The 26,228-nt window shown below is 53.5% G+C and overlaps 1 protein-coding gene across 2 annotated transcripts; it reads right to left on the bottom strand.

Annotated features, from left to right (window-relative positions):
• Window positions 1–3,006: 3,006 nt before the first annotated feature.
• LOC144945550 (protein FAM3C-like) lies at window positions 3,007–26,228 on the bottom strand. Of its 2 annotated transcripts, none has more exons than XM_078874014.1 (10): window positions 25,990–26,228; window positions 19,044–19,104; window positions 17,737–17,835; window positions 17,000–17,029; window positions 16,293–16,416; window positions 15,863–15,921; window positions 14,119–14,169; window positions 13,341–13,425; window positions 11,394–11,520; window positions 3,007–3,114 (listed from the first exon to the last, which is right to left on the bottom strand). In XM_078874014.1, exons 2-10 carry the CDS (start codon window positions 19,057–19,059, stop codon window positions 3,025–3,027), a joined length of 681 nt encoding a protein of 226 aa, XP_078730140.1. In that variant the 5' UTR covers window positions 19,060–19,104; window positions 25,990–26,228; the 3' UTR covers window positions 3,007–3,024. The 2 variants fall into 2 exon arrangements, with proteins under 2 accessions (XP_078730140.1, XP_078730138.1); XM_078874012.1 differs by having other exon boundaries at window positions 16,293–16,419; window positions 25,990–26,227.

Here is a 26,228-nt window from a genome sequence, read left to right as displayed (position 1 = left end):
TAATTCGTAACTTCCGTGATTTGACCTTTCGTACTTTTAAAGATGCTACCCAAAATAAGCGTGCGTCAAAAGAATATCGATACATGGCGATGCTGGAGTTGGAAATCCGCTTCTGTAAATACAAGCTATTGAATCACCTCTCACCCTGGGTTTGCAGCTACAGGGAGAGGAGTGTTGTACCGACTGAACTGGAGCGGATCCCTGCAACGCGCACTGGATGTCGTGACGACGCCAGGGTCACGGCGGGAGGTCACGGCGGGAACTTACGGGGCAACCACCTAGCGGTGAAAAGTCACATGGCTAGGAAGTAAAATAATTTTGCTCCACTCGGCTTCATCCCATGGTACCACAGCCAAGGAGAGCAACTAAAACAATGCTTGTTTGCGTGTTCAGCTGCATCTATGCACCTATTCCTATACCGACGTGTTTAGTAAAAGGCACAATTTCACACGGGGCCTTACCCTCACCAACTGTCTCGGGGCAGCTGCCCACATCCCTTTGGGCAAGGAACTATGGGGGTTGACCTTTGGGTTGAGTTTGTACCGAAAGTGCGTTCTTGCACACCACTGAAGGCTGCGATGAGGGCAGTGTGCGTGGCCCTTCCGACCATTTCTACATTTCCAACCAAAGTGCTTTGGAAGGAGACGGACAACACAAATGATGCTACATACTTTGCTGCCTTGGCACAGCTACACAGAGGCCTACCCACGTGGGCACGACCATGTGCTGCTGCTGCTGCTCATGGAGCGGAAATACAAAAAAATGTTTCAGAGTTTTGTTTCATCTTTCTTCTCAGCTATATTTCAAGTGCCATCAGTCTCATGCCACGAGATGAAATCACTTTTCCGGCGCACCCAAGAGAACGGTGCAACACTTCTGGAGTCAAACCAATATCCCTCGCTCAACGCGAGGGCACTCTTATGCGGTTTATAAATATTGCTCATTCCGTGACAACCAAACCGAAACGTGTATTTCCCCGCGTGGGATTGCGAGACACGCATTGTTTAACAACGCGAAGGGCTTCTCGGTTGTCTGCGGTGAATGGGACCGAGACCATCGACACGCGACACTCGAGAGCCCAGCACCATCACCGGCCGTCGAACGTCGTGTTCGTACCGAGAACGCCATGTTCGTACCGAGAACGTCCAAGGTGTCGGCTCTGCGCTGCAGACATGGCCATTGCGGTCCCACCGAGCCAATCGGGCCACCTTACGGCAATTGAGACGCCGGTTCCCTTTGTGCGGTCGTGCGGTGGGTGGCGGGCCTCTGTGTCGAAGCCGATGCCGAGGCAGCGAGAAATCCTTTGCAATAAATAATCGCCACAGAAAGCAAAATAACACTGCGCGGCACGGCTCACACAACCATTAAGCCAACAGGAGACAAACGAAACATCCAGGAGCAGCGTGGGCGTGCGCGCCATCGCTACACAACGTCCACACGAGGAGCGGCCAGGGCGGAGAGTAGAGCGGCTGGCCCTTCGCATGGGAACCGATCCCGTCAGCGGCCGCCAATGGCTTTAAACCAAGTGGACAAAGGGAGAGAGAAGTGCGATACCTCTAGAGGTAGGTTCATTCGGCATTCCGAGGAAGGTGTTTAGCAGAGCTTTGCGGTATACAATTTATATGCAAGTACGATTGACAAAGTGTGGGGCAGGGTGGCAACGCAGTGGCAATACTCGTGCCTCACGGCAACTCGGACCTATGTTCAACTACCGACTTGGATGCCTTTGTGCGACGTTTGTATGCTCTTCTCCTGCTCTGCAAGGGTTTCCTTCTGGTTCTCATGGCTGAAAGGCCAGACAACGCAACTGGTATTGGCCAAACATCCCAATGCTGAAAAATAACTTGATTGAATTTGGTTTGCACATACAACAAGCATGGCCCCTGAAAACATTATTGATTAGTGAGACTGTCCTGAGTGAAAGAGCATCGTAATTATAATAACAATAAGATTGGGTTGTATCAATCCGACGTTCACTCTCAGGCAGACAGCAATGAAATTCGGGGAATATCGCAAGGATCTTTGGATTTTTGTTGTTGTAGATTTTAAGCAAGCATGGATCCGATGGTAGATCGAGAATGAAGGATATGGATGTTAAGGCATGTAAGATAAGTTGAGCAGAGCGGCTTAAGAACTCGTGTGTGCCTCGAGGATGCAAATTTAAGAGGTTTGGTCGAGTTTGGAGCTGCGTAGGGGCTCTAGAGACGGGGGGGGGGGGGGTCTCGGAGTGAGCTTCCCGCAACAGCGTTGTTGGCAGTGATGCTGCTGAGAAAGGGGGCCCTTGCACCTTCATCTCAGGAGTGAGAGCGTGGAGGTAGTAGAGGACTTCGTGGATTTGAGTTGGTTGCATAAATAAGAGGTGTGAGAAGCTCAAGCAAAGTATTGCACTGGACGAGTTGGGTCTTTATGGAATACGTAAACTGCTTTGACCAACGATATAAACTCCTACTTAAAAAAACACAGAGAAGATGCCCTATCAGAGATGGACCGGAATAACGTGGATCTCGCTATAAAAATATAGAAAACTGGGCTTAAAGATTATCACCAGAAAAAAAACGATTCTGGCGTACGAGTAGAATTGCACGTGGAGAATTCTAGGAAAACTTCCTGGCAGGACGACGTTAGCAACGTGGAAGTTTAGCTTAGAGCATGGCAAGAACGTGGCAGGAAAGAAACGAGTTGTATTCAGCAACAGGAGGTTACGGTGGAGGGGACGCGTGGTGCAGGGTGGGGGACGAGGGAAGAGTCGCCGAGACCGGCATTGGAGTAGCGTCCACAACACGGTGGTCAAGAGGAAGCCCTGAAGCCCCCCCCCCACACCCATCTCCCTACAGCCCTGGAGGTGGTGGGGGGGGTGTTGGTTTCAGCAGCTGTGGGATGTGGCAGAAGTGACCGGCGGAGAGGTGCGGTGACATCAGCTGGACTGGGCGTGACGATCTCCCCCTCTGTGGCTTGAGCAATTCCCATTTCCTTCACAGTGGGCTCAACCATCAGGTGACCTTCACAGCAGCAGGCCTCCTCCTTTCAGTTCTCCTTCACGGGAACACAGCCCTCAAGCTCCAGGGCTTCGGGCCAGCCTTCGTACTTGTTTGTGTCCTGGTTGTTCCTCACATGCTAGCGGTGTCACGCACAGACGGAGAGAGGAGGCACACACGAGACGGTGAATGTCTACACTGAGCATGGATGACTTGGGCAGCAGGCTGGCATAGTGATGACACTCATGCCTCACAGCAAGAAGGGACTGGGTTCGATAACCTGACTTGAGAACCTATGAATGTGGCGTTTGTATATTTCTCCCCCTGTTCTTCATGGGTTTGAAACGATGCAACTGCTATTGGGCAAACACCCCAAAGCTGAAAAATAACCTGCAAAAAAATAACCTGCAAGTGGGATTACACGCAGCAACAACACCGCAACCTCCACACTCACCAGCTCAACCCCCACACTCACCAGCTCTACCCCCACGCTCACCAGCTCTACCCCCACACTCCCCAGCTCAACCCCCACACTCCCCAGCTCAACCCCCACCCTCCCCAGCTCAACCCCCACACTCCCCAGCTCAACCCCCACACTCCCCAGCTCAACCCCCACACTCCCCAGCTCAACCCCCACACTCCCCAGCTCAACCCCCACACTCCCCAGCTCAACCCCCACACTCCCCAGCTCAACCCCCACACTCACCAGCTCTACCCTCACGCTCACCAGCTCTACCCTCACGCTCACCAGCTCTACCCCCACGCTCACCAGCTCTACCCCCACGCTCACCAGCTCTACCCCCACGCTCACCAGCTCTACCCCCACGCTCACCAGCTCTACCCCCACGCTCACCAGCTCTACCCCCACACTCCCCAGCACAACCCCGACACTCCCCAGCTCAACCCCCACACTCCCCAGCTCTACCCCCACACTCACCAGCTCTACCCAGACACTCACCAGCTCTACCCCCACTCACCAGCTCTACCCCCACACTCACCAGCTCTACCCCCACGCTCACCAGCTCTACCCCCACGCTCACCAGCTCTACCCCCACGCTCACCAGCTCTACCCCCACGCTCACCAGCTCTACCCCCACGCTCACCAGCTCTACCCCCACGCTCACCAGCTCTACCCCCACGCTCACCAGCTCTACCCCCACACTCCCCAGCTCAACCCCCACACTCCCCAGCTCAACCCCCACACTCCCCAGCTCTACCCCCACACTCACCAGCTCTACCCAGACACTCACCAGCTCTACCCCCACTCACCAGCTCTACCCCCACACTCACCAGCTCTACCCCCACACTCACCAGCTCTACCCCCACACTCACCAGCTCTACCCCCACACTCACCAGCTCTACCCCCAAGCTCACCAGCTCTACCCCCACGCTCACCAGCTCTACCCCCACGCTCATCAGCTCTACCCCCACGCTCCCCAGCTCTACCCCCACGCTCACCAGCTCTACCCCCACACTCCCCAGCTCAACCCCCACACTCCCCAGCTCAACCCCCACACTCACCAGCTCTACCCCCACGCTCACCAGCTCTACCCCCACGCTCACCAGCTCTACCCCCACAATCACCAGCTCGACCTCCACGCTCACCAGCTCTACCCCCCCCACTCACCAGCTCTACCCCCACACTCACCAGCTCTACCCCCACTCACCAGCTCTACCCCCCCCCACTCACCAGCTCGACCCAGACACTCACCAGCTCCACCCCCACACTCACCAGCTCTACCCCCACACTCACCAGCTCTACCGCCACACTCACCAGCTCTGCCCCCACGCTCACCAGCTCTACCCCCACGCTCACCAGCTCTACCCCCACACTCACCAGCTCTACCCCCACGCTCACCAGCTCTACCCCCACGCTCACCAGCTCTACCCCCACACTCACCAGCTCTACCCCCACACTCACCAGCTCTACCCCCCACTCACCAGCTCTACCCCCCACTCACCAGCTCTACCCCCCACTCACCAGCTCTACCCAGACACTCACCAGCTCTACCCCCACACTCACCAGCTCTACCCCCACACTCACCAGCTCTACCCCCACGCTCACCAGCTCTACCCCCATGCTCACCAGCTCTACCCCCACGCTCACCAGCTCTACCCCCACACTCACCAGCTCTACCCCCCACACTCACCAGCTCTACCCCCACGCTCACCAGCTCTACCCCCACGCTCACCAGCTCTACCCCCACGCTCACCAGCTCTAGCCCCACACTCACCAGCTCTACCCCCACACTCACCAGCTCTACCCCCACGCTCACCAGCTCCACCCCAATGCTCACCAGCTCTACCACCCCCCCCACACTCACCAGCTCTACCCCCACGCTCACCAGCTCTACCCCCACACTCACCAGCTCTACCCCCACACTCACCAGCTCTACCCCCACACTCACCAGCTCTACCCCCACGCTCACCATCTCTACCCCCACACTCACCAGCTCTACCCCCACGCTCACCAGCTCTACCCCCACGCTCACCAGCTCTACCCCCACGCTCACCAGCTCTACCCCCACACTCACCAGCTCTACCCCCCACTCACCAGCTCTACCCCCCACTCACCAGCTCTACCCAGACACTCACCAGCTCTACCCCCACGCTCACCAGCTCTACCCCCACGCTCACCAGCTCTACCCCCACGCTCACCAGCTCTACCCCCACGCTCACCAGCTCTACCCCCACGCTCACCAGCTCTACCCCCACGCTCACCAGCTCTACCCCCACGCTCACCAGCTCTACCCCCACGCTCACCAGCTCTACCCCCACGCTCACCAGCTCTACCCCCACGCTCACCAGCTCTACCCCCACGCTCACCAGCTCTACCCCCACGCTCACCAGCTCTACCCCCACGCTCACCAGCTCTACCCCCACGCTCACCAGCTCTACCCCCACGCTCACCAGCTCTACCCCCACGCTCACCAGCTCTACCCCCACGCTCACCAGCTCTACCCCCACGCTCACCAGCTCTACCCCCACGCTCACCAGCTCTACCCCCACGCTCACCAGCTCTACCCCCACGCTCACCAGCTCTACCCCCACACTCCCCAGCTCAACCCCCACACTCCCCAGCTCAACCCCCACACTCCCCAGCTCTACCCCCACACTCACCAGCTCTACCCAGACACTCACCAGCTCTACCCCCACTCACCAGCTCTACCCCCACGCTCACCAGCTCTACCCCCACGCTCACCAGCTCTACCCCCACGCTCACCAGCTCTACCCCCACGCTCACCAGCTCTACCCCCACGCTCACCAGCTCTACCCCCACGCTCACCAGCTCTACCCCCACGCTCACCAGCTCTACCCCCACGCTCACCAGCTCTACCCCCACGCTCACCAGCTCTACCCCCACGCTCACCAGCTCTACCCCCACGCTCACCAGCTCTACCCCCACGCTCACCAGCTCTACCCCCACGCTCACCAGCTCTACCCCCACGCTCACCAGCTCTACCCCCACGCTCACCAGCTCTACCCCCACACTCCCCAGCTCAACCCCCACACTCCCCAGCTCAACCCCCACACTCCCCAGCTCTACCCCCACACTCACCAGCTCTACCCAGACACTCACCAGCTCTACCCCCACTCACCAGCTCTACCCCCACACTCACCAGCTCTACCCCCACACTCACCAGCTCTACCCCCACACTCACCAGCTCTACCCCCACACTCACCAGCTCTACCCCCAAGCTCACCAGCTCTACCCCCACGCTCACCAGCTCTACCCCCACGCTCATCAGCTCTACCCCCACGCTCCCCAGCTCTACCCCCACGCTCACCAGCTCTACCCCCACACTCCCCAGCTCAACCCCCACACTCACCAGCTCTACCCCCACGCTCACCAGCTCTACCCCCACGCTCACCAGCTCTACCCCCACATTCACCAGCTCGACCTCCACGCTCACCAGCTCTACCCCCCCCACTCACCAGCTCTACCCCCACACTCACCAGCTCTACCCCCACTCACCAGCTCTACCCCCCCCCACTCACCAGCTCGACCCAGACACTCACCAGCTCCACCCCCACACTCACCAGCTCTACCCCCACACTCACCAGCTCTACCGCCACACTCACCAGCTCTACCCCCACGCTCACCAGCTCTACCCCCACGCTCACCAGCTCTACCCCCACGCTCACCAGCTCTACCCCCACACTCACCAGCTCTACCCCCACGCTCACCAGCTCTACCCCCACGCTCACCAGCTCTACCCCCACACTCACCAGCTCTACCCCCACACTCACCAGCTCTACCCCCCACTCACCAGCTCTACCCCCCACTCACCAGCTCTACCCCCCACTCACCAGCTCTACCCAGACACTCACCAGCTCTACCCCCACACTCACCAGCTCTACCCCCACACTCACCAGCTCTACCCCCACGCTCACCAGCTCTACCCCCATGCTCACCAGCTCTACCCCCACGCTCACCAGCTCTACCCCCACACTCACCAGCTCTACCCCCCACACTCACCAGCTCTACCCCCACGCTCACCAGCTCTACCCCCACGCTCACCAGCTCTACCCCCACGCTCACCAGCTCTAGCCCCACACTCACCAGCTCTACCCCCACACTCACCAGCTCTACCCCCACGCTCACCAGCTCCACCCCAATGCTCACCAGCTCTACCACCCCCCCCACACTCACCAGCTCTACCCCCACGCTCACCAGCTCTACCCCCACACTCACCAGCTCTACCCCCACGCTCCCCAGCTCTACCCCCACGCTCACCAGCTCTACCCCCACACTCCCCAGCTCAACCCCCACACTCCCCAGCTCAACCCCCACACTCACCAGCTCTACCCCCACGCTCACCAGCTCTACCCCCACGCTCACCAGCTCTACCCCCACATTCACCAGCTCGACCTCCACGCTCACCAGCTCTACCCCCCCCACTCACCAGCTCTACCCCCACACTCACCAGCTCTACCCCCACTCACCAGCTCTACCCCCCCCCACTCACCAGCTCGACCCAGACACTCACCAGCTCCACCCCCACACTCACCAGCTCTACCCCCACACTCACCAGCTCTACCGCCACACTCACCAGCTCTACCCCCACGCTCACCAGCTCTAGCCCCACACTCACCAGCTCTACCCCCACACTCACCAGCTCTACCCCCACGCTCACCAGCTCCACCCCAATGCTCACCAGCTCTACCACCCCCCCCACACTCACCAGCTCTACCCCCACGCTCACCAGCTCTACCCCCACACTCACCAGCTCTACCCCCACGCTCCCCAGCTCTACCCCCACGCTCACCAGCTCTACCCCCACACTCCCCAGCTCAACCCCCACACTCCCCAGCTCAACCCCCACACTCACCAGCTCTACCCCCACGCTCACCAGCTCTACCCCCACGCTCACCAGCTCTACCCCCACATTCACCAGCTCGACCTCCACGCTCACCAGCTCTACCCCCCCCACTCACCAGCTCTACCCCCACACTCACCAGCTCTACCCCCACTCACCAGCTCTACCCCCCCCCACTCACCAGCTCGACCCAGACACTCACCAGCTCCACCCCCACACTCACCAGCTCTACCCCCACACTCACCAGCTCTACCGCCACACTCACCAGCTCTACCCCCACGCTCACCAGCTCTACCCCCACGCTCACCAGCTCTACCCCCACGCTCACCAGCTCTACCCCCACGCTCACCAGCTCTACCCCCACACTCACCAGCTCTACCCCCACGCTCACCAGCTCTACCCCCACGCTCACCAGCTCTACCCCCACACTCACCAGCTCTACCCCCACACTCACCAGCTCTACCCCCCACTCACCAGCTCTACCCCCCACTCCCCAGCTCAACCCCCACACTCCCCAGCTCTACCCCCACACTCACCAGCTCTACCCAGACACTCACCAGCTCTACCCCCACTCACCAGCTCTACCCCCACACTCACCAGCTCTACCCCCACACTCACCAGCTCTACCCCCACACTCACCAGCTCTACCCCCACACTCACCAGCTCTACCCCCAAGCTCACCAGCTCTACCCCCACGCTCACCAGCTCTACCCCCACGCTCATCAGCTCTACCCCCACGCTCCCCAGCTCTACCCCCACGCTCACCAGCTCTACCCCCACACTCCCCAGCTCAACCCCCACACTCCCCAGCTCAACCCCCACACTCACCAGCTCTACCCCCACGCTCACCAGCTCTACCCCCACGCTCACCAGCTCTACCCCCACATTCACCAGCTCGACCTCCACGCTCACCAGCTCTACCCCCCCCACTCACCAGCTCTACCCCCACACTCACCAGCTCTACCCCCACTCACCAGCTCTACCCCCCCCCCACTCACCAGCTCGACCCAGACACTCACCAGCTCCACCCCCACACTCACCAGCTCTACCCCCACACTCACCAGCTCTACCGCCACACTCACCAGCTCTACCCCCACGCTCACCAGCTCTACCCCCACGCTCACCAGCTCTACCCCCACACTCACCAGCTCTACCCCCACGCTCACCAGCTCTACCCCCACGCTCACCAGCTCTACCCCCACACTCACCAGCTCTACCCCCACACTCACCAGCTCTACCCCCCACTCACCAGCTCTACCCCCCACTCACCAGCTCTACCCCCCACTCACCAGCTCTACCCAGACACTCACCAGCTCTACCCCCACACTCACCAGCTCTACCCCCACACTCACCAGCTCTACCCCCACGCTCACCAGCTCTACCCCCATGCTCACCAGCTCTACCCCCACCCTCACCAGCTCTACCCCCACACTCACCAGCTCTACCCCCACGCTCACCAGCTCTACCCCCACGCTCACCAGCTCTACCCCCACGCTCACCAGCTCTACCCCCACGCTCACCAGCTCTACCCCCGCGCTCACCAGCTCTACCCCCGCGCTCACCAGCTCTACCCCCACGCTCACCAGCTCTACCCCCACACTCACCAGCTCTACTCCCACGCTCACCAGCTCTACCCCCGCGCTCACCAGCTCTACCCCCACGCTCACCAGCTCTACCCCCGCGCTCACCAGCTCTACCCCCACGCTCACCAGCTCTACCCCGCACTCACCAGCTCTACCCCCGCGCTCACCAGCTCTACCCCCACGCTCACCAGCTCTACCCCCACACTCACCAGCTCTACCCCCACTCTCACCAGCTCTACCCCCACACTCACCAGCTCTACCCCCACGCTCACCAGCTCTACCCCCGCACTCACCAGCTCTACCCCCACGCTCACCAGCTCTACCCCACACTCACCAGCTCTACCCCACACTCACCAGCTCTACCCCCACACTCACCAGCTCTATCCCCACCCACGCTCACCAGCTCTACCCCCACGCTCACCAGCTCTACCCCCACGCTCACCAGCTCTACCCCCACGCTCACCAGCTCTCCCCCCACGCTCACCAGCTCTCCCCCCACGCTCACCAGCTCTCCCCCCACGCTCACCAGCTCTACCCCCACTCTCACCAGCTCTCCCCCCACGCTCACCAGCTCTACCCCCACCCTCACCAGCTCTCCCCCCACGCTCACCAGCTCTACCCCCACGCTCACCAGCTCTCCCCCCACGCTCACCAGCTCTACCCCCACCCTCACCAGCTCTCCCCCCACGCTCACCAGCTCTCCCCCCACGCTCACCAGCTCTCCCCCCACGCTCACCAGCTCTACCCCCACGCTCACCAGCTCTCCCCCCACGCTCACCAGCTCTACCCCCACTCTCACCAGCTCTCCCCCCACGCTCACCAGCTCTACCCCCACCCTCACCAGCTCTCCCCCCACGCTCACCAGCTCTACCCCCACGCTCACCAGCTCTACCCCCACGCTCACCAGCTCTACCCCCACGCTCACCAGCTCTCCCCCCACGCTCACCAGCTCTACCCCCACCCTCACCAGCTCTCCCCCCACGCTCACCAGCTCTACCCCCACACTCACCAGCTCTACCCCCACGCTCACCAGCTCTACCCCCACGCTCACCAGCTCTACCCCCACGCTCACCAGCTCTACCCCCACGCTCACCAGCTCTACCCCCACGCTCACCAGCTCTACCCCCACGCTCACCAGCTCTACCCCCACCCTCACCAGCTCTCCCCCCACGCTCACCAGCTCTACCCCCACGCTCACCAGCTCTACCCCCACGCTCACCAGCTCTACCCCCACGCTCACCAGCTCTACCCCCACGCTCACCAGCTCTACCCCCACGCTCACCAGCTCTACCCCCACGCTCACCAGCTCTCCCCCCACGCTCACCAGCTCTACCCCCACGCTCACCAGCTCTACCCCCACGCTCACCAGCTCTACCCCCACGCTCACCAGCTCTACCCCCACGCTCACCAGCTCTACCCCCACGCTCACCAGCTCTACCCCCACGCTCACCAGCTCTACCCCCACACTCACCAGCTCCACCCCCCACGCTCACCAGCTCAACCCCCACACTCACCAGCTCAAATGGGCTCTTGGCGTAGATTCCCTGAGCCCCGACAAACACCCAGCTGTCCCGGAACGCGAGGCTGTTCACTGCCGTGCTGCCCAGATGGGACAGCAGCTGACGGGCCTCCACGCTGAGCCTGCACAGAAACAATTCAAGCGCCACCTCACTTTGCTTTAGGAAGAGGATGTGTTGGCATGGATTATACAATGTGACTGGTATTGGCCAAACATCGCAATGCTGAAACATTACCTACAGATAACTCAATTGGGATTACACACAGCAGCAACATCAACCCCAACTGGGAAAGCTTGGAAGGACCCTCCTGAAAAAGTCTTGAGACTCAGTAAGCCTTTCCTTTGTAACAAGCATAACAATAAATGTATTATCAACTTGCTTTACTACCCGGCTTCTTGTCTTGGATTAATACACGGCCTACGCGGAGGGTGGGGGGGGATGCGTGACGCTGCCGCATGCGGGTGACACAGATGTGACGTCACCGCTCACTTTCCGTGCAAAATATATCCATTAAAGCGCCCCCCCCCCCCAAAATACAAAAGTCTATTTTTAAAATTTTTGCATTGTGTACAGTCTGGAAACTACCCACATGCCAAATTTCAAGTTTGTTGCATGTCGGGAAGTATGCTAAACATTTCGAACAGACACACATATTCACAAATTTCCCTTTTATAAATATAGATTTGTCATGTCATGTATGGCTGTAAAATGTGGACTGACAGCCGAGACAGAAAAGCATCTGCAAGCATTTTAAATGAAATGTTACCATATTCTTTGCTTATTTCGGTAAAGTCACGTAGTTCGAAATCAACTCAAATAAAACCAATCACGACGTTTCAATTGCAACACAAGCGGTCGTCATCAGGCAAAAAGATGATGACGACCGCTTGTGTTGCGATCGAAACGTCGTGATTTGTTTTATTTTATTTCTAACTACGTGACTTTACCGAAAGAACGAAAGAGTATGGATTCCTGCAGTCACAAAAGCTTCAAATCAAGATTGAAATGTTACCCTAGGATCCTGAGGATTCATCTAAATAAATGAACAGAACATGCAATGGCAGATGATCCTTAACTTCATAGCTGGACAAACAAGTGTCTCTCTTTAACACCATCATGAAGATGAACCTGCAATGGTTTGTCCGTGTCATGAGAAGGAAGACCAACTTCTTGAAAACGGTGCTTCACGAGGGAGCGGTAGAACGAGAAAAACAAAAGACCTGGTTCGGATGACGTCATGCAGTGGAGCAGAGCAACGCTACCAGAGCTGCAACTTAACAAGTCCCAAGACCACATGTCAGAGGATACCGACGGGGGAAGCATCCCGCAGGGCGCCCCAATGATCGAATTGTGCACGGGAATCGTAGGAGTCATCATAAAATATCAAGCGTGCATGCAATGTTCGTTGCAATGTTCGTTTAAAACACGAGAGTCGGTATTACAGCTTCTACAGACAGTGGACCGTTTCCGCGGGACGCCCCTCCCTCGCCGAAAGAGACCACGACGGTTGGGAAACCGAGAGTTGTGAAATCTGAACAGCATTGGGGGACGTTGTCAACTTCCTTTTCAATTAAATGTTAGTTTCGTGCTATTATTTTTATGCTTGTTACCAAGGGAAGGCTCACTGACTCTTGTTTCAGGAGGGTCCTGCCATGTTTTCGCACAAGGGGGAGATGTTGCTACCGTGTGTAATCCCAACAGAGTAATTTGAAGATGTATTTTTTTACATTTGGATGTTTGGCCAATATTGGTTCTTAGCTATGGGAGGAAACGGGAGAGCCCAGAGCAACTCTATGCAGAACAAGGGGAGAACACGCAAACTCCACACAAACAGCTCCCCGAGTCGAGAATCAAACAAATACCCTTCTTGCAGTGCGGCACGAGCGTGACCACGGCACACAAGCGATGTTTGTCACGGCGGTGTGGCGAAGATGATCTTACTTTGTGGCCCCATCATCGAAGGTGGCCACCAGCACAATAGAGCCACGCTGGATGGTCCTCAGAAACTTGAGGAGCTCCTCCACGTCTGACGCGTGAAAGCACACAGACACAGCGAGCATGCGTCATCACTCACGACGCCTCTCCCTGTGCTCAATCACGCCAGTGGGAAGGGCTTGATGAAGCAGTGGTTTGATAAAGGCCTGTATATTCACGAATTTTCCAAGTCCGAAAAATTCCTTTTACAATTAATGATCCGTGGGAGTAAACTACCTGGGCAGCAGTAAGCGTACAACTGGACAGCATTCACGTGTTAGCGATTTGTCCAAATCAGCGTTCCTGCAAAATCATTTCTCACGGCGTCACAATTATCTCAATATCAGTTCCCCATGCATATTATAACGAGGCTTGTTTACCCAGCGAGGCCTCAGCGAGTCTCAAGCTTATATTCAGGAGGGTCCTGCCAAGTTTTCGCAGAGGGGGCGATGTTGCCACGTGTAATCCCAATTGAGTAATTCGCAGGTAATCTTTAGGCAATGGGGTGTTTGGCCAATGCCAGTTAAAATGCATGTCTCTTTTTTAGCTAAAGAAGAAAAACTGGAGGACCCAGAGGAAACCAATGCGGAACAGAGGGCCAACATACAGACTCCACACAGAAAGTTGCCGAGTCAGGAATCGAACCCTCGCCGCGAGTGTTACCACTGCACCGCCACCCTGTAACGGCGTCGCCGCAACACGCGACTCTCGTCTACGCGCAGACTTGTGCCTCCTGCGCACTCACCGCCCGCCCACATGTCAAACGTCCGCACGTCGAGGAGGGCTCCTGTCACACCTGCGGGAGGAGGACACAAGCATCGCACTCGCTTACGGAAAGAAAAAACAAAACAACAATAAGCAAAACCATATATATTCATCGACTGTCTAACCATGTAAAAATATCATTTGTTATGGGAAGTGTCTAGCGATTGACAATTACGATACCTTCCAAGCCACGCGATGAGGTGGTGTGTGACATCACGCGTGATGGCGACGCATGGAAGCGTGGCACGCACATGGCATGATCTAGTTGATTTACACTGGTTTACTACCATCAAGTTGTAGTGTGTCCTCCCAATTCAGTAATTTACGGGTAATTTGGTGACATTGGGATGTCTGGCCAATACCCGTTACATTGAGTGCTTTTCGAGAGGAAACCAGAAAACCCGGAAAACACGCAGAGCAGGGCAAGAGAACACGCGAGCTCCACACAGAGGCACCCGAGTTGTGAATCTAAATCAGCCCCTTCTTGCTGCGCGGCACAAACGTTGCCACTGGGCCACCCTGCCACCAAAAGCTAATGCATCAACGCTTTCACCCCGAGTTGGAAAACATAACAAAACTAATTGGTGGTGCTTCATTATTAAAGTGACGTCAATGCACGGCAGTGCGCGAGCAGTGCGAAACTGCTGGCGTAAACAGCAACTTGTAAATTTGTCTCTGTAGTCCCATCTCACAGCCCCCCGGGGCTGCGACCACCTTGCGGCTGTAGATCCCCAGAGTGCGTCAAATCCTCACTGGGTTAGCGTAGACAACTCCCAGCATGCACTGCGTATCACAACGCGATAGTCGTGCCAGCTCCCACAATGCACGACACATAGCGAATTAAATACACGTATGTTGAACTTCTTTCGCACCGTACATAGGCAACCGTACAATGGATGTCACTGTATGGTGCCGGCCCGGAAGGGGCATGGGCGTGCGATGTTCCTACGTGGCGGACAGCACTGGGTGGGTTGCCGAGTGATGATGGCTTTACTATAGCACGGCGTGCGATGCACCATCATCGCGTACTACACCCGTGGACGGGTGTAGTACCAGCCCTAGCGGGGCTTGGTGAGCGCTGGGTTAGCGCGGGCACCGAGCATAGCGTGTAGTGCGGGCTCCCACAACGGGGAGTGGGAGAGTGTCAGCCCAGGGACAGGATTGCCCCGGGCCATGGCACTCTGGTTGACCCCGTAGACACGTGATCCGGAGTGTCCACAGAGAGGGCCCCAGGTGGGGGGGGGGGGGGCTAGGGGGTGATCACGTGTCCGGGGAGAGCTCTCGAGAGGGATCGGGAGAGGGAGCTAGAAGGCTCGAGAAGGTGGGCGGGGTCTGGGCAGATCCAGCCCTGACCCGGGAGGATATAAGGTGGGTCTCTGAGAGGGACCGGGGTCGCTTCGTCCTACAAGCTGGAAGCTCCACGTCTACAAGCTGGAAGCTCTACGTCCTACGAAGCATCAACACGTGGCTGGGACCCGAGTGAGGGTCCAACCCTTCTTAGCTGTAACTCCTCCGTATAGTGTAGTTAGCTGGGTGGTCACCACACTAGGCTGTATCTGGTAAAGGGGCAGTTACCCCTTTGTGCTAACGTGTTGATATAATAAAAGTGTTGCCTCTAAAGAATAACGTCTGCGGCTCAGTTGGACTCACTACACATGTTACAGTTGATAATAAACCACGAATACCCCCACAATGAAAGCGCGTGTTAACACTCGCACACTTACCATTAACCACAGCAAAGTTGAGGCCTCTCCCCACGTTATTTTTTATGCTGCTCATCAGTCTGCAAGACACAAAGGGCACAAACAACAAGGGCTTGTGCTCGTTCTCAATGTAGAGAAACACGATGCCGAACAGGTTTTTTCAGACCGCTGCCGAGCGTTACCACCGGTGAACGTCCAGCGACTAGGCAGGTCACGCGACGCGACATCGGCCGTGGTGCGGCAATTCAGAGCTCTCCACGTCCGGTGCCACTCCCTACCGGTGCCGCGCGGGGAGGCATGCACCGACGCGCGCGTCGCAAAGCGACCCCTGCTCAACATCCGCTACGGGGCTGCATCCCCCACCCCCCCCCCCGCCACCGGTGGCGGCGCTCGGTTCTCACGGCGTGTGTGGGTCTGCGCAACGCGAGCGGCGCGCTCTGCCGGTCCTCACACGACGTCCTCGAAGCAGATCTTGGGCCCGACGATGCTGGCCGAGCCGCTGACGACCCGGAAGGCGAAGTGCTTGTCGGGGCAGGGCTCGGTGAGGCCGCACTTGAAGCGAACGGGTCGGGGCGCTGCTGGAAAGGGGGAACACGGACACGTCCCCGGCTCGGCGAGCGGCTCGGCAGAGCAGCGGCGAGATCCTCCAAGTGCTCGGCAGACCCGTGTCGCCAGGTCAAGGCAACGGTCGCGGCGTATATTTTCTGAATAACATAAGCCTAGCATCTTTTCTAGAGAACCGTGGTTGTTTTTACGAATCCGTTGAAATGTGCAGTGATGCTTACTTTATTCAGGGCAATATTGGTACGTAAAATAAATAGATTGATATTGATTATTTGACAATGGCCAATATATTCACGGGAGTGAAACGGAGGCGCACCGATTGGCACAGTGAACGATGAACTGGCAAGCAGAGTTTTGATTCCTTGCCACACCTAAAGTCAGTGGCGAATGATATCTGAACTGGTCCCAGCTCCCCCTTCATTAATCCACACTGACCAGCATGGTGAAGTATGGCCAAGCACTACCATTTATATTGCAGGCGACTTCTCGTCAAAATACTCGGAACTCTAAATACTTATGAAATCACAATTGGAATGATCCAGTTGCCAAACCCGTGTAGGTAAAACCCCAAGCAGTTGAGAAGTAACAACGTACTGCCATTTGTTGACTGCGATGTCACTTGATCTGCAAATGAAAAGAGAAACAAGACAACGGTGAAGATAACCCCGGTGAGAACGCAAGAGACTAGGATATTATCTCTAGATTTGAAGCTTTTGCGACTGCAAGGATTCATACTCTTTGGTTTTTTTTGGTTCCTCGTCACAGCCATCTCTTAGACACACTTAAGCGGTTGTGCTTTCGTTACGTTGTCCCCACTTGAAGAAGGACGCTTGTGTTGCACCCAAAACGTCGTGATTTAATTTAGTTGTTTTCATTTATTTTATTTTATTTTTTACCTACGTGACTTCACCGAAAAGAAATCGTGACTTGACCGAAAAAACCAAAGAGTAGGATATTATCATTTGCAAGGGTGACCTGGGTGAGCGAAATGACAAAAAACGGTGGTGTTTTAAGGTTCCATTTCAACTGCGTGACAATTGTACAATCTGGCAGAGCAAGGGAAGCGATGGCAAGGTGTGTGTTGGCATCGGTGGCATTGGTCATAATGACCTCTTGACCTTGAAGAAGGTGGTGGTTGGTATAAACTGTGAATAGTGCCAAGTGCACGAATGAAAGTATGGATGATAGGGTCTCGGATAAGAGGAGTGTTCTTCACGTTAAATGTTCAGAGTTAAACGCCGAGACTCGGCGTTGGTGAGCTCAGGAACGCCGTCGCAGGGCTTGAGGTGTCACGTGCCGGTTCTCGCGCGCACCTGCGGTGAGAGCCTCACCTCTGCGAAAGCTGGCTTCCAGCCGGATGTCCAAGAGCTGTGTGGCCATGTACCACATGAGCAGCACCGTGGTGGTGACCATGGCCAGACGCACCACACCTACGGCACAGCCAGCGCGTGCGCGGCAGGGGGGAGAGTCACACAGCTGGCAGTGAGCGACTCGCTCTCCCAACAAGCATGGAAACCTGCATCTGCACGTGCGATAATTTTTTCAAATTACTTATTTACCCAGGAATAACAGAGTACGAACACTTTTTTGAAGGAGGGTCCTTGCATTGGGGTGTTTGGCCAACACGAATGACATTGTCGGTTTTTTCAGCACTGGCAGGAAACTGGAGAACCAGGAGGGAACCTATGCGGAACAGGTGCAGAACAAACGCCACGTAGAAAGGCTCCCCAGTCGGGATTTGAGCTGAGGTGCTTCTTGCTACGAGGCACAAGTGTTACCACTGCGACGTCCTGCCGCTCAGCGAGCCCGAGTGTGAAGTAATGAACCACGTTTAGATGTGTGTATGTCCAACTTCTAGCCAACCGTGCTAATCGGAGGTGAGTGGATGATGCAGTTTCCTACCTCGGATCCCGGCACTGGCTCCCAATCCATTTCGAGTCAACTACAAGACCTTCGGCGCTTTCAATGGTCCCTTCTACCTTGCCCCTCCCTTGCATCTCATTCTACTCCCCTCCACGTGATCTGCGCTCCAGCAAAGCATGATACATGTCGTAGTAGTGAGTCAATCTTCATTCAGTGGGAGGTTGCTCATTTTCCTCCGCTACCCGTGTGTTCTGGACCTCCCCCAGCCATCCATGCTATCAACTCTTTAATGTATTTATATACACCTCCTTGATTAACTTTTTTAAGTGGGAGACAGCAAGTGACAGGGAGGGAAAATGAGGGAGGTCTCGAGTCCGCACACGAACAGCAGCAGAATGTCAATAGCACAGATCACAGAGCAGCAGCTGACAAGAGGGTTGGTTGATGATTCTCTCAATGTTTTGGTTGCTCCAGCAGGTGTAGGGTAGTAGAGTGAGATGAGAGGTAGGAGTGAGCATATAGGGGAGAAGTGAGATGACATGGGAGACAATGGAGAATGTGTGGAAGGGAGTAGTGACAGGACATGGGAGAGATAGGAGTGTATGTGGAGGAGAATAAAGTGAGATGAGGAGAGAGGCAGATAGGGACAAGTCCGTATCTGAGAACGGTGAGGGACTCTTGTAATTGACAGTGGGCTGGGAGCCAGAGGAGGGATCCGCGGACTGTGGCGATGTGGTCTCACGGCCCCGGCGAATGTGTGTGCACCCCGTCGCACCTCGTAACCTCATCATTCCCGGTGCAGCAGCAGAAACCGTTCCCTTACGACGTCGCTCACTCTGCAATGGGACAAAGAGACACGCACACCAAAGTGTGTGAGTGTGTGCGTAAATGCACACTTGGCAGGCTTTGATGAAGCACTAATCTGTACATGATGAGGAAATCTATCACAACGGAGCAATCAATGCAAGCTGGAAACGAACAGCGTCAACACACAAAGGAGTGCAGCATTGCACTTACAAACCCTTGCAGTGAGGGGTCGGTAATTATCCGCTCACAGGACAACGTTTCGTGTCTTCATAAGTGGCAATTCGCATTATTGTGTATGGCAAAGTGAATATCAACTTAGAGATTTATAGACACGTTTGAGAACCACGCGACCATTTCAGGTGAAGATGAATGAACTGCTCCTGCTGCCGCTGCCATACTTCCATTGAATCTGCGAAGTTGGCAACTGGTTCATAACGCGCTCCAAGATTCGACATTCACCGAATGGTTCACAATGCGCTGTATGTTTTGGTCAAGGTGTCCGCAGTTGCATTTCTGGCTTCCTCTGTTTTTCCACAAATGAAACTGGTGACCTGACCTAGCATTGTGGGACGTTGCTTTTAGTCGGTACCAGGTGGCTCATTGATGGTAGGATCCTATATCAGATGTTTGTTTAGGTGGGGATAAAAATAACAGGAGTGCAAGAGCGGGTCACATGATGTCTTTAGTCTTGATGCGATCCAGTTTGGGAGATAGATGGTAGTGCTGCCAGGCAGAGGCCAGAGTTCCAGATGGCTACACAACGTGAACTTTACACCAATTCAATTTGGCACAAGTAGTGGATGAGACTTTATAATAAATCAGCAAATAACTTTCTGGAAATACTTTTTCCAAAATGTAAGTACGTTAATGTTTCCAACGTGTGTTGTTTTCTTCTTCTTCTTGGCCGATTTATCCATTGCTGCCCAGACATTTCTGTGGTTTCCACCATAAATCGAACATTTAATTGCCAAAAAATAAAACACTAATACAGTAGCAACAAGCGCATGCTGTTATGCAACCATTATGTCTGTATTACGCATTTAAAAAGGAATGTTTTATTTCAAGTTATATAAATGTAATGATTTGAGACCCAGACAAAATCTTCCGGAATGTGCCCAATCTCGTCAGACCTTGGAAGCTAAGCAAATTGGAGCCTGGAACGCGCTTGGATGAGTGACTACCAGGCACACATACCCAAGAGCCTTCACTTCGCTGGATAGCAGTTGATGTCATCGGTGCGGTCTGAAGAGAGCATCTCATTCAAAAGTACAACAGCCGCGTGTTTTGCGTTTTGATCGCTGGCCTGCGGTGCGCTCGCTAATCATGAGAAACAGGTTCTGCGCATGCTGGACAGAAATGATCATTATGGAGGGGACAGGATCTGTACAGTATTATGAATCACAGCCCAATGTATATATGTAAAACCATAGTAGAGTATTCGTGCTCAACCGAGCATGGGGCAGTGCTACCTCTGTTTGCAGCCCTGAATCAGCAGTGGAAATTCCACATTACTATGTCGAGTGCCATGAAAAATCTGAGTTATATTTCATGAACGAGATCTCCTGTGTTCTGAAGGGTTCGGTTGTGTTTGTATCGTCTGGTTTTGTTTTGTCGAATTCGTTTTTTCTATAAAATTCGTTCCATTAGCCTAAATGTGCATTGGTATACAATTTGAATAATTTATTGACACACGCAATATTCAAAGCAGATGCAATGGCCAAAATAATTATGACATGACAAGCGACTAAGACCTAGGAACCACACTACCATTTAACGCCCCTCATTGAGGGGGTTACTCCTTCTGCTCTGCTGCAGTCTCCATAGCAACAAATAATAATACAGCTCCGTAAGTCCACTGACAGATGACCATATTTCATTAAGCAGGTCCGTGGTAGATTGCCGAATTGGAGAGACCGAGAATGATGTATGAAATATATTTGCTATTCATTTACAATAATAATTGTACATAATTTTGAAACACAAGTGGATAAAATTAAATCGCTATGACTTGCATACAGTTAATGTGCTTGAAATGCACGAGTCTGCTCTTACGCTGCTCATTTCCGTTTGCTCCAGCCATCAAACAGCCAAATGTCTGGTTTGGCATCAGCCCAACACAATGAAAAAATATCAATAGGCAAGTTACCGTGTCCCCGTGCTCAAACAGCTCATTGCTTGTGGTAGCGCAGAGCCAGTGGTAGAAATCACACAACCAATGGAGGGGCCAGATGTGCTGACAAAGGAACAACGAATAGAGTTGTCTCCATATTAACCTGTGGGGCTATGCCGTGGGCAGCAGGAGGCAAATCCAGTACAATCTATGTGCTGACAAAGGAACAACGAATAGAGTTGTCTCCATATTAACCTGTGGGGCTATGCCGTGGGCAGCAGGAGGCAAATCCAGTACAATCTATTGTTGTAGTGTACTTCTGTGCCCTTGCACCTATGCTTCCCACCTTATCGTCAAACAACCCTCACGGCATGGGGAGGGTCCTCGCCAAGCGTGCGTGTTTGTTGAATTGCTTCTGCAGCGTACGGAGCCAACCACGCTAATTAGCAGCGGTGGACAATGGTTATAAATTAACCGCACTTACGTAAGCGTATTTACAGTGAAACACACAAGAATGAACATGCCTTGCTCTTTGCAATGCATCCTGTAGGGACAATACATCTACAAACAATACACTAGTGGCTTACAACATTACTGGGGGGGGGGGGTCGCTAAAGGCTAACGGATTGACTCAGCCCAAGAGGTGAGGTTTCAGCGGTCTACAAATGCTGGCCTGCCTCTTATATATGGGCCCTCAGTACCCACCCGATATGCATACGAGGGCCCACGGTATCTGCATCTTGCCACTCAGGGGGCGCTGGGGTGGGTCCTGCACCACCAACACACGTCCCTCTGGCCCTCCACCCAAGTTCACTCTCCTTGGTGGAACGTCACAGTTATGGTTGCACACAAAGCCACTCTACTGGCCCCCCCATCCAACAGGTGCTGGAGCAGGTCATGTTGCTAGACAATGTTCTAAAAGTGACATTAACGTTTAAATACGTAACACAGCGTGATCCGTTTCAAAAGGACGGGCAATTTTTTATGATTGCGGGAAATGGGAGAGAATTCCCAAGTGCAGCAGTTCAAGGAAAGAATCAGAAAGGGAAGTGCTGTGACCCACAGTGTGGTGGTTAAACGCAGTAGATATGAGTCAACAAAGGGTGTATGGTGGACCGACCGCGTCCTCAACATGGGTACGGCAACCACGGAAGTGGTGATAGAAGAGAGATAAGAACAAGACGACTGACCGCTTGTGAATCGGTGTGCGCCGGATCAAGCCACCGGTTCCCATAAACGTCACTCGTCGATTTTTTTCTATGCATGCCAAGGATTCGGTCTATCATCCATACTGTGTTCAACTACCAGTACACTGCTGGTCACAACAACAAACTCACTCACCCACTCGCACACACACACTGCCACAGTTCCTATGATCATTGTTACATTGCTTTTATGGCTTTAAATTTCGATTTAAAGCTTTCTTGACTGCAGGGATTCATCTTCTTGGTTCTTTCGGTAAAGCCATGTTTAATTTTTATTATTTTATTATTTTACGGCTTTATTTTGATGGTTTCGAAAAGTTTTTTTGGTTTGGCCATGTTTGTTTGTTGTAGTACGGAGTTAGAATGATGGCTTTAATCCAAGTTGTCTTGTGGTTGTTGTTGTTGTTTGACTTGCATCCCACTGGGATTTTTTGCACAGCGTTGGTGTACGGTGCTTGTTTTTTCTGGAAGACTTTGCAGTTTTTTCCTGGATTTTTCTGTTTGCGCATAGTCACATAGTCACTTTAAAATGTTTTCTTGTTCATGTTTTTTGTTTGTTGCGATTGCACCCAATTCAAGAGCCGAATGGCTCACAGGGCTATACCTAATAAATTAAACTAAAAACTGAAATGTGACGACAATTGGGAATTCCCTACCCTCGTCTAGTTTCCCAAGTTCTGATAATAACCTTGTTCAATTCAAGAAACGTATTAACTCTCATCGATTACGTTACACGGTAACATCACACGACGTTACCGATATAAACATCTATAGTGGTGTCCTGAGAACAAAATGAGAAGTGAATAAAAAGAACCGGGACCATGGTAAACCACTATAGTGGAAATTATGAGGTACAAAGCATGCTGGAATTTATGTTAATGCAGTTTTTTTTCTTTGTATGAATGTCTAGTGTTGGTTAATGTTTGCAGTGATGCTAACTCCTTAAAGCAGATCACCAAACCTAAAATATCACTGCTATGTCACTAGATGTGTCACAAGTCGGAGAAAATCTGACAAGTGAATAATTGTATCCACACTGATGACACTATGTAACACAATTTTTGTCCCTGGGTAGTAAGTGTTATTTCGTAATTGCTTATGCCTAAAAAGTATAGAAGATGGCTATTTTCAATGAGAAAACGGGTGAATTTGTATCTTTCGTCCACATAAAGTCATAAAAAAACAACATATGAATAAAAATTAACATGTATTTATACCAAAGTAATACAAAAATGACTACAAAAGATTTAGGAGTAGTTTTTCGAAATTTACGATTAAACTGTAAATCACTTTCACGAATCAGCCCCCAAATGTAGTCTCCCATCATGTTCTCGTTATACTGTCCTTGGTAGCGGCGTTCAAAGTCCAGTTTATCCTGGTGGAAGCGCTCGCCTTGCTCCTCTGAGTACGCTCCCATGTTCTCCTTGAATTTATCAAGATGATCTTCAAGGATATGGACTTTGAGGGACATCCTACATCCCATTGTGCAGTAGTTCTGCACCAGTCTCAACCAGCTCCACATAGTTGGTGACCTTATGATTGCCCAGGAAGCCACGAACCACTGCGACAAAGCTGTTCAAAGCCGCTTTCTCCTTACTAGTGAGCTTCTTGGGCAATTCATTGCACTCCAGGATTTGTTTTTATCTGTGGTCCGACAAAGACACTGGCTTTGACCTTTGTCTCAGACAGCTTAGGGAAGAAGTCTTGAAGGTTCTTGAAGGCTGCCGACAGCTTTGACAAATTGTTTCATAAGGCCCAATTTTATGTGCAGTGGTGGCATCAGCACCTTCAGGGGGTCCACCAGTGGCTCCCACTTGACGTTGTTCCTCCCCACAGAGAACTCAGTCCGCTGTGGCCAGTCCTGCCTGTGGTAGTACGCCTTGGTGTCTAAATATTTTTTAGTAATTTTTGTATTACTTTAGTATAAATACATGTTAATTTTGATTAATATGTTGTTTTTTTCTGACTTTATGTAAACGAAGACATAAATTCGCCCGTTTTCTCATTGAAACTAGGTACATTTCTAAAATATCACTGTCCTGGTCACAAAAGCAAAGTTTGTGGGGACTAATAGCCATTTTCTGTACTTTTCAGGCATTAGCCATTAGGAAATAACACTTAGTACCCAGGAATAAAAACAATTGTTACAGTGTGACCATTGAAAGGCTTTGTGCAGTGGTGGCTGGTACAGGCTCGTGGGTCTGTCTACAGCAGGGCTGGGGAACGTCCGGCCCGCGAAATCATTTGGTGTAGCCCTGCCAAGGCAACCGCAGGCGGGCCTCGAAATTCAATAAATCTAGGAGCAAACCTGGAAAAGCAGCTGCGAGTAGCAGCAACATCATCAATAGCAGCTAACATCACACGCCTCGCCAAAGAGAAGCAGTTCCAGCCATCACATTAGGGGCGAGTTAATTAAATGTTTGACCAAATATAACAGGCTAATTTTTAAGTTGATAATTTTGTATGGCCCGCGAATGATGTTACAAATATCCAAATGGCCCTTGGCAGAATAAAGGTTCCATACCCCTGGACTCGACAGCGATGTCGTCTCGTGGGGTTGGCCACTGATTCCCGTGGCTTGGCAAATACCGCCACCTTCTCACACTACACACTGCACGATGTTGTTGTATGTTATAATACAGAGCACCGCATTGCATATTATAGTACTAATACGACGGTGCTACATTTCATATTACACTACACGTAAAGTAGCAGTCATTGTACATCAAACACTCAAAGTATCAAAACGTATGGTATATGACAGAGTACTTTAAGCTGGCCTGAGCCTGGATAGTGATTGGAACTTCTTCTTCGTATATTCGATGTTGACGACGTCAAGCAACAGCTACGTTGAGGTGAAGCGGAGTGGCCTCGCCGTGGTGATGCCTCCTCCTCCTGTGTTTGCGAATCGGGAACAGAGTCGTGAGATGTGCCATGGTCTGATCTGACCGAATGAACGACCACCCCATAAACAAATAGGATCTCACGGTCCTGACCGAATGAACGACCACCCCATAAACAAAAAGGTTCTCACGGTTCGACCACCCCATACACAAATAGGTTCTCACGGTTCTGACCGAATGAACGACCACCCCATAAACAAATAGGTTCTCACGGTTCTGACCGAATGAACGACCACCCCATACACAAATAGGTTCTCACGGTCCTGACCGAATGAACGACCACCCCATAAACAAATAGGTTCTCACGGTCCTGACCGAATGAACGACCACCCCATAAACAAATAGGTTCTCACGGTCCTGACCGAATGAACGACCACCCCATAAACAAATAGGTTCTCACGGTCCTGACCGAATGAACGACCACCCCATAAACAAATAGGTTCTCACGGGGATTTGTAGAGCCTTGGCGAAGCAGCTGCTGCACTGGTTGTACTGTACACGTCTATGCCCCCCGCCTTCACAAACCCGAATTGGCTGAGTGTGAAGTTTGGCCACAACAACCTCCACGTCCCACACGGAGCGAGGCTCACTAAAGGGCTGCACTGTACTGCTGCAGCACTTAAGACAGTAACGTACTGTACAGTACAAGATTGACACTGTACAGTGCTCTACTGCAGTACACGTGACAGGTCGTACCTTGCCAGCCGCGCTGTGAAGCGTGGACGCTCCACCTTGTGCGGCTGCTGCTTCTCCCGCTGCCGCCGCTGTTGTTGTTGCCGCTGTTGTTGTTGCTGTTGTTGCCGCTGCTGTTGTTGTTGTTGCTGCTGTTGTTGTTGTTGCTGCACGGGGCCCCACGCTGCTCTTCGCTACAAACCCCGCCGCTCCATCTCCTCCACCTCCTCACGTGGCCATGGCGACGCCCTGCGCGCGACGTC

The sequence above is a fragment of the Lampetra fluviatilis genome, chromosome 38, assembly GCF_964198595.1.
Source record: "Lampetra fluviatilis chromosome 38, kcLamFluv1.1, whole genome shotgun sequence".
NCBI classification, from domain to species: domain Eukaryota; kingdom Metazoa; phylum Chordata; class Hyperoartia; order Petromyzontiformes; family Petromyzontidae; genus Lampetra; species Lampetra fluviatilis.
This window is presented reverse-complemented; position numbering and strand designations above follow the sequence as displayed.

Coding starts and splice junctions, on each gene's coding strand:
- LOC144945550 (XM_078874012.1), bottom strand. Junction 14,170..15,862: donor CAACTTTGCTGTGGTTAATG/GTAAGTGTGCGA, acceptor CTCCTCCCGCAG/GTGTGACAGGAGCCCTCCTC. Junction 3,115..11,393: donor CCAAGAGCCCATTTGAGCTG/GTGAGTGTGGGG, acceptor TGACACCGCTAG/CATGTGAGGAACAACCAGGA.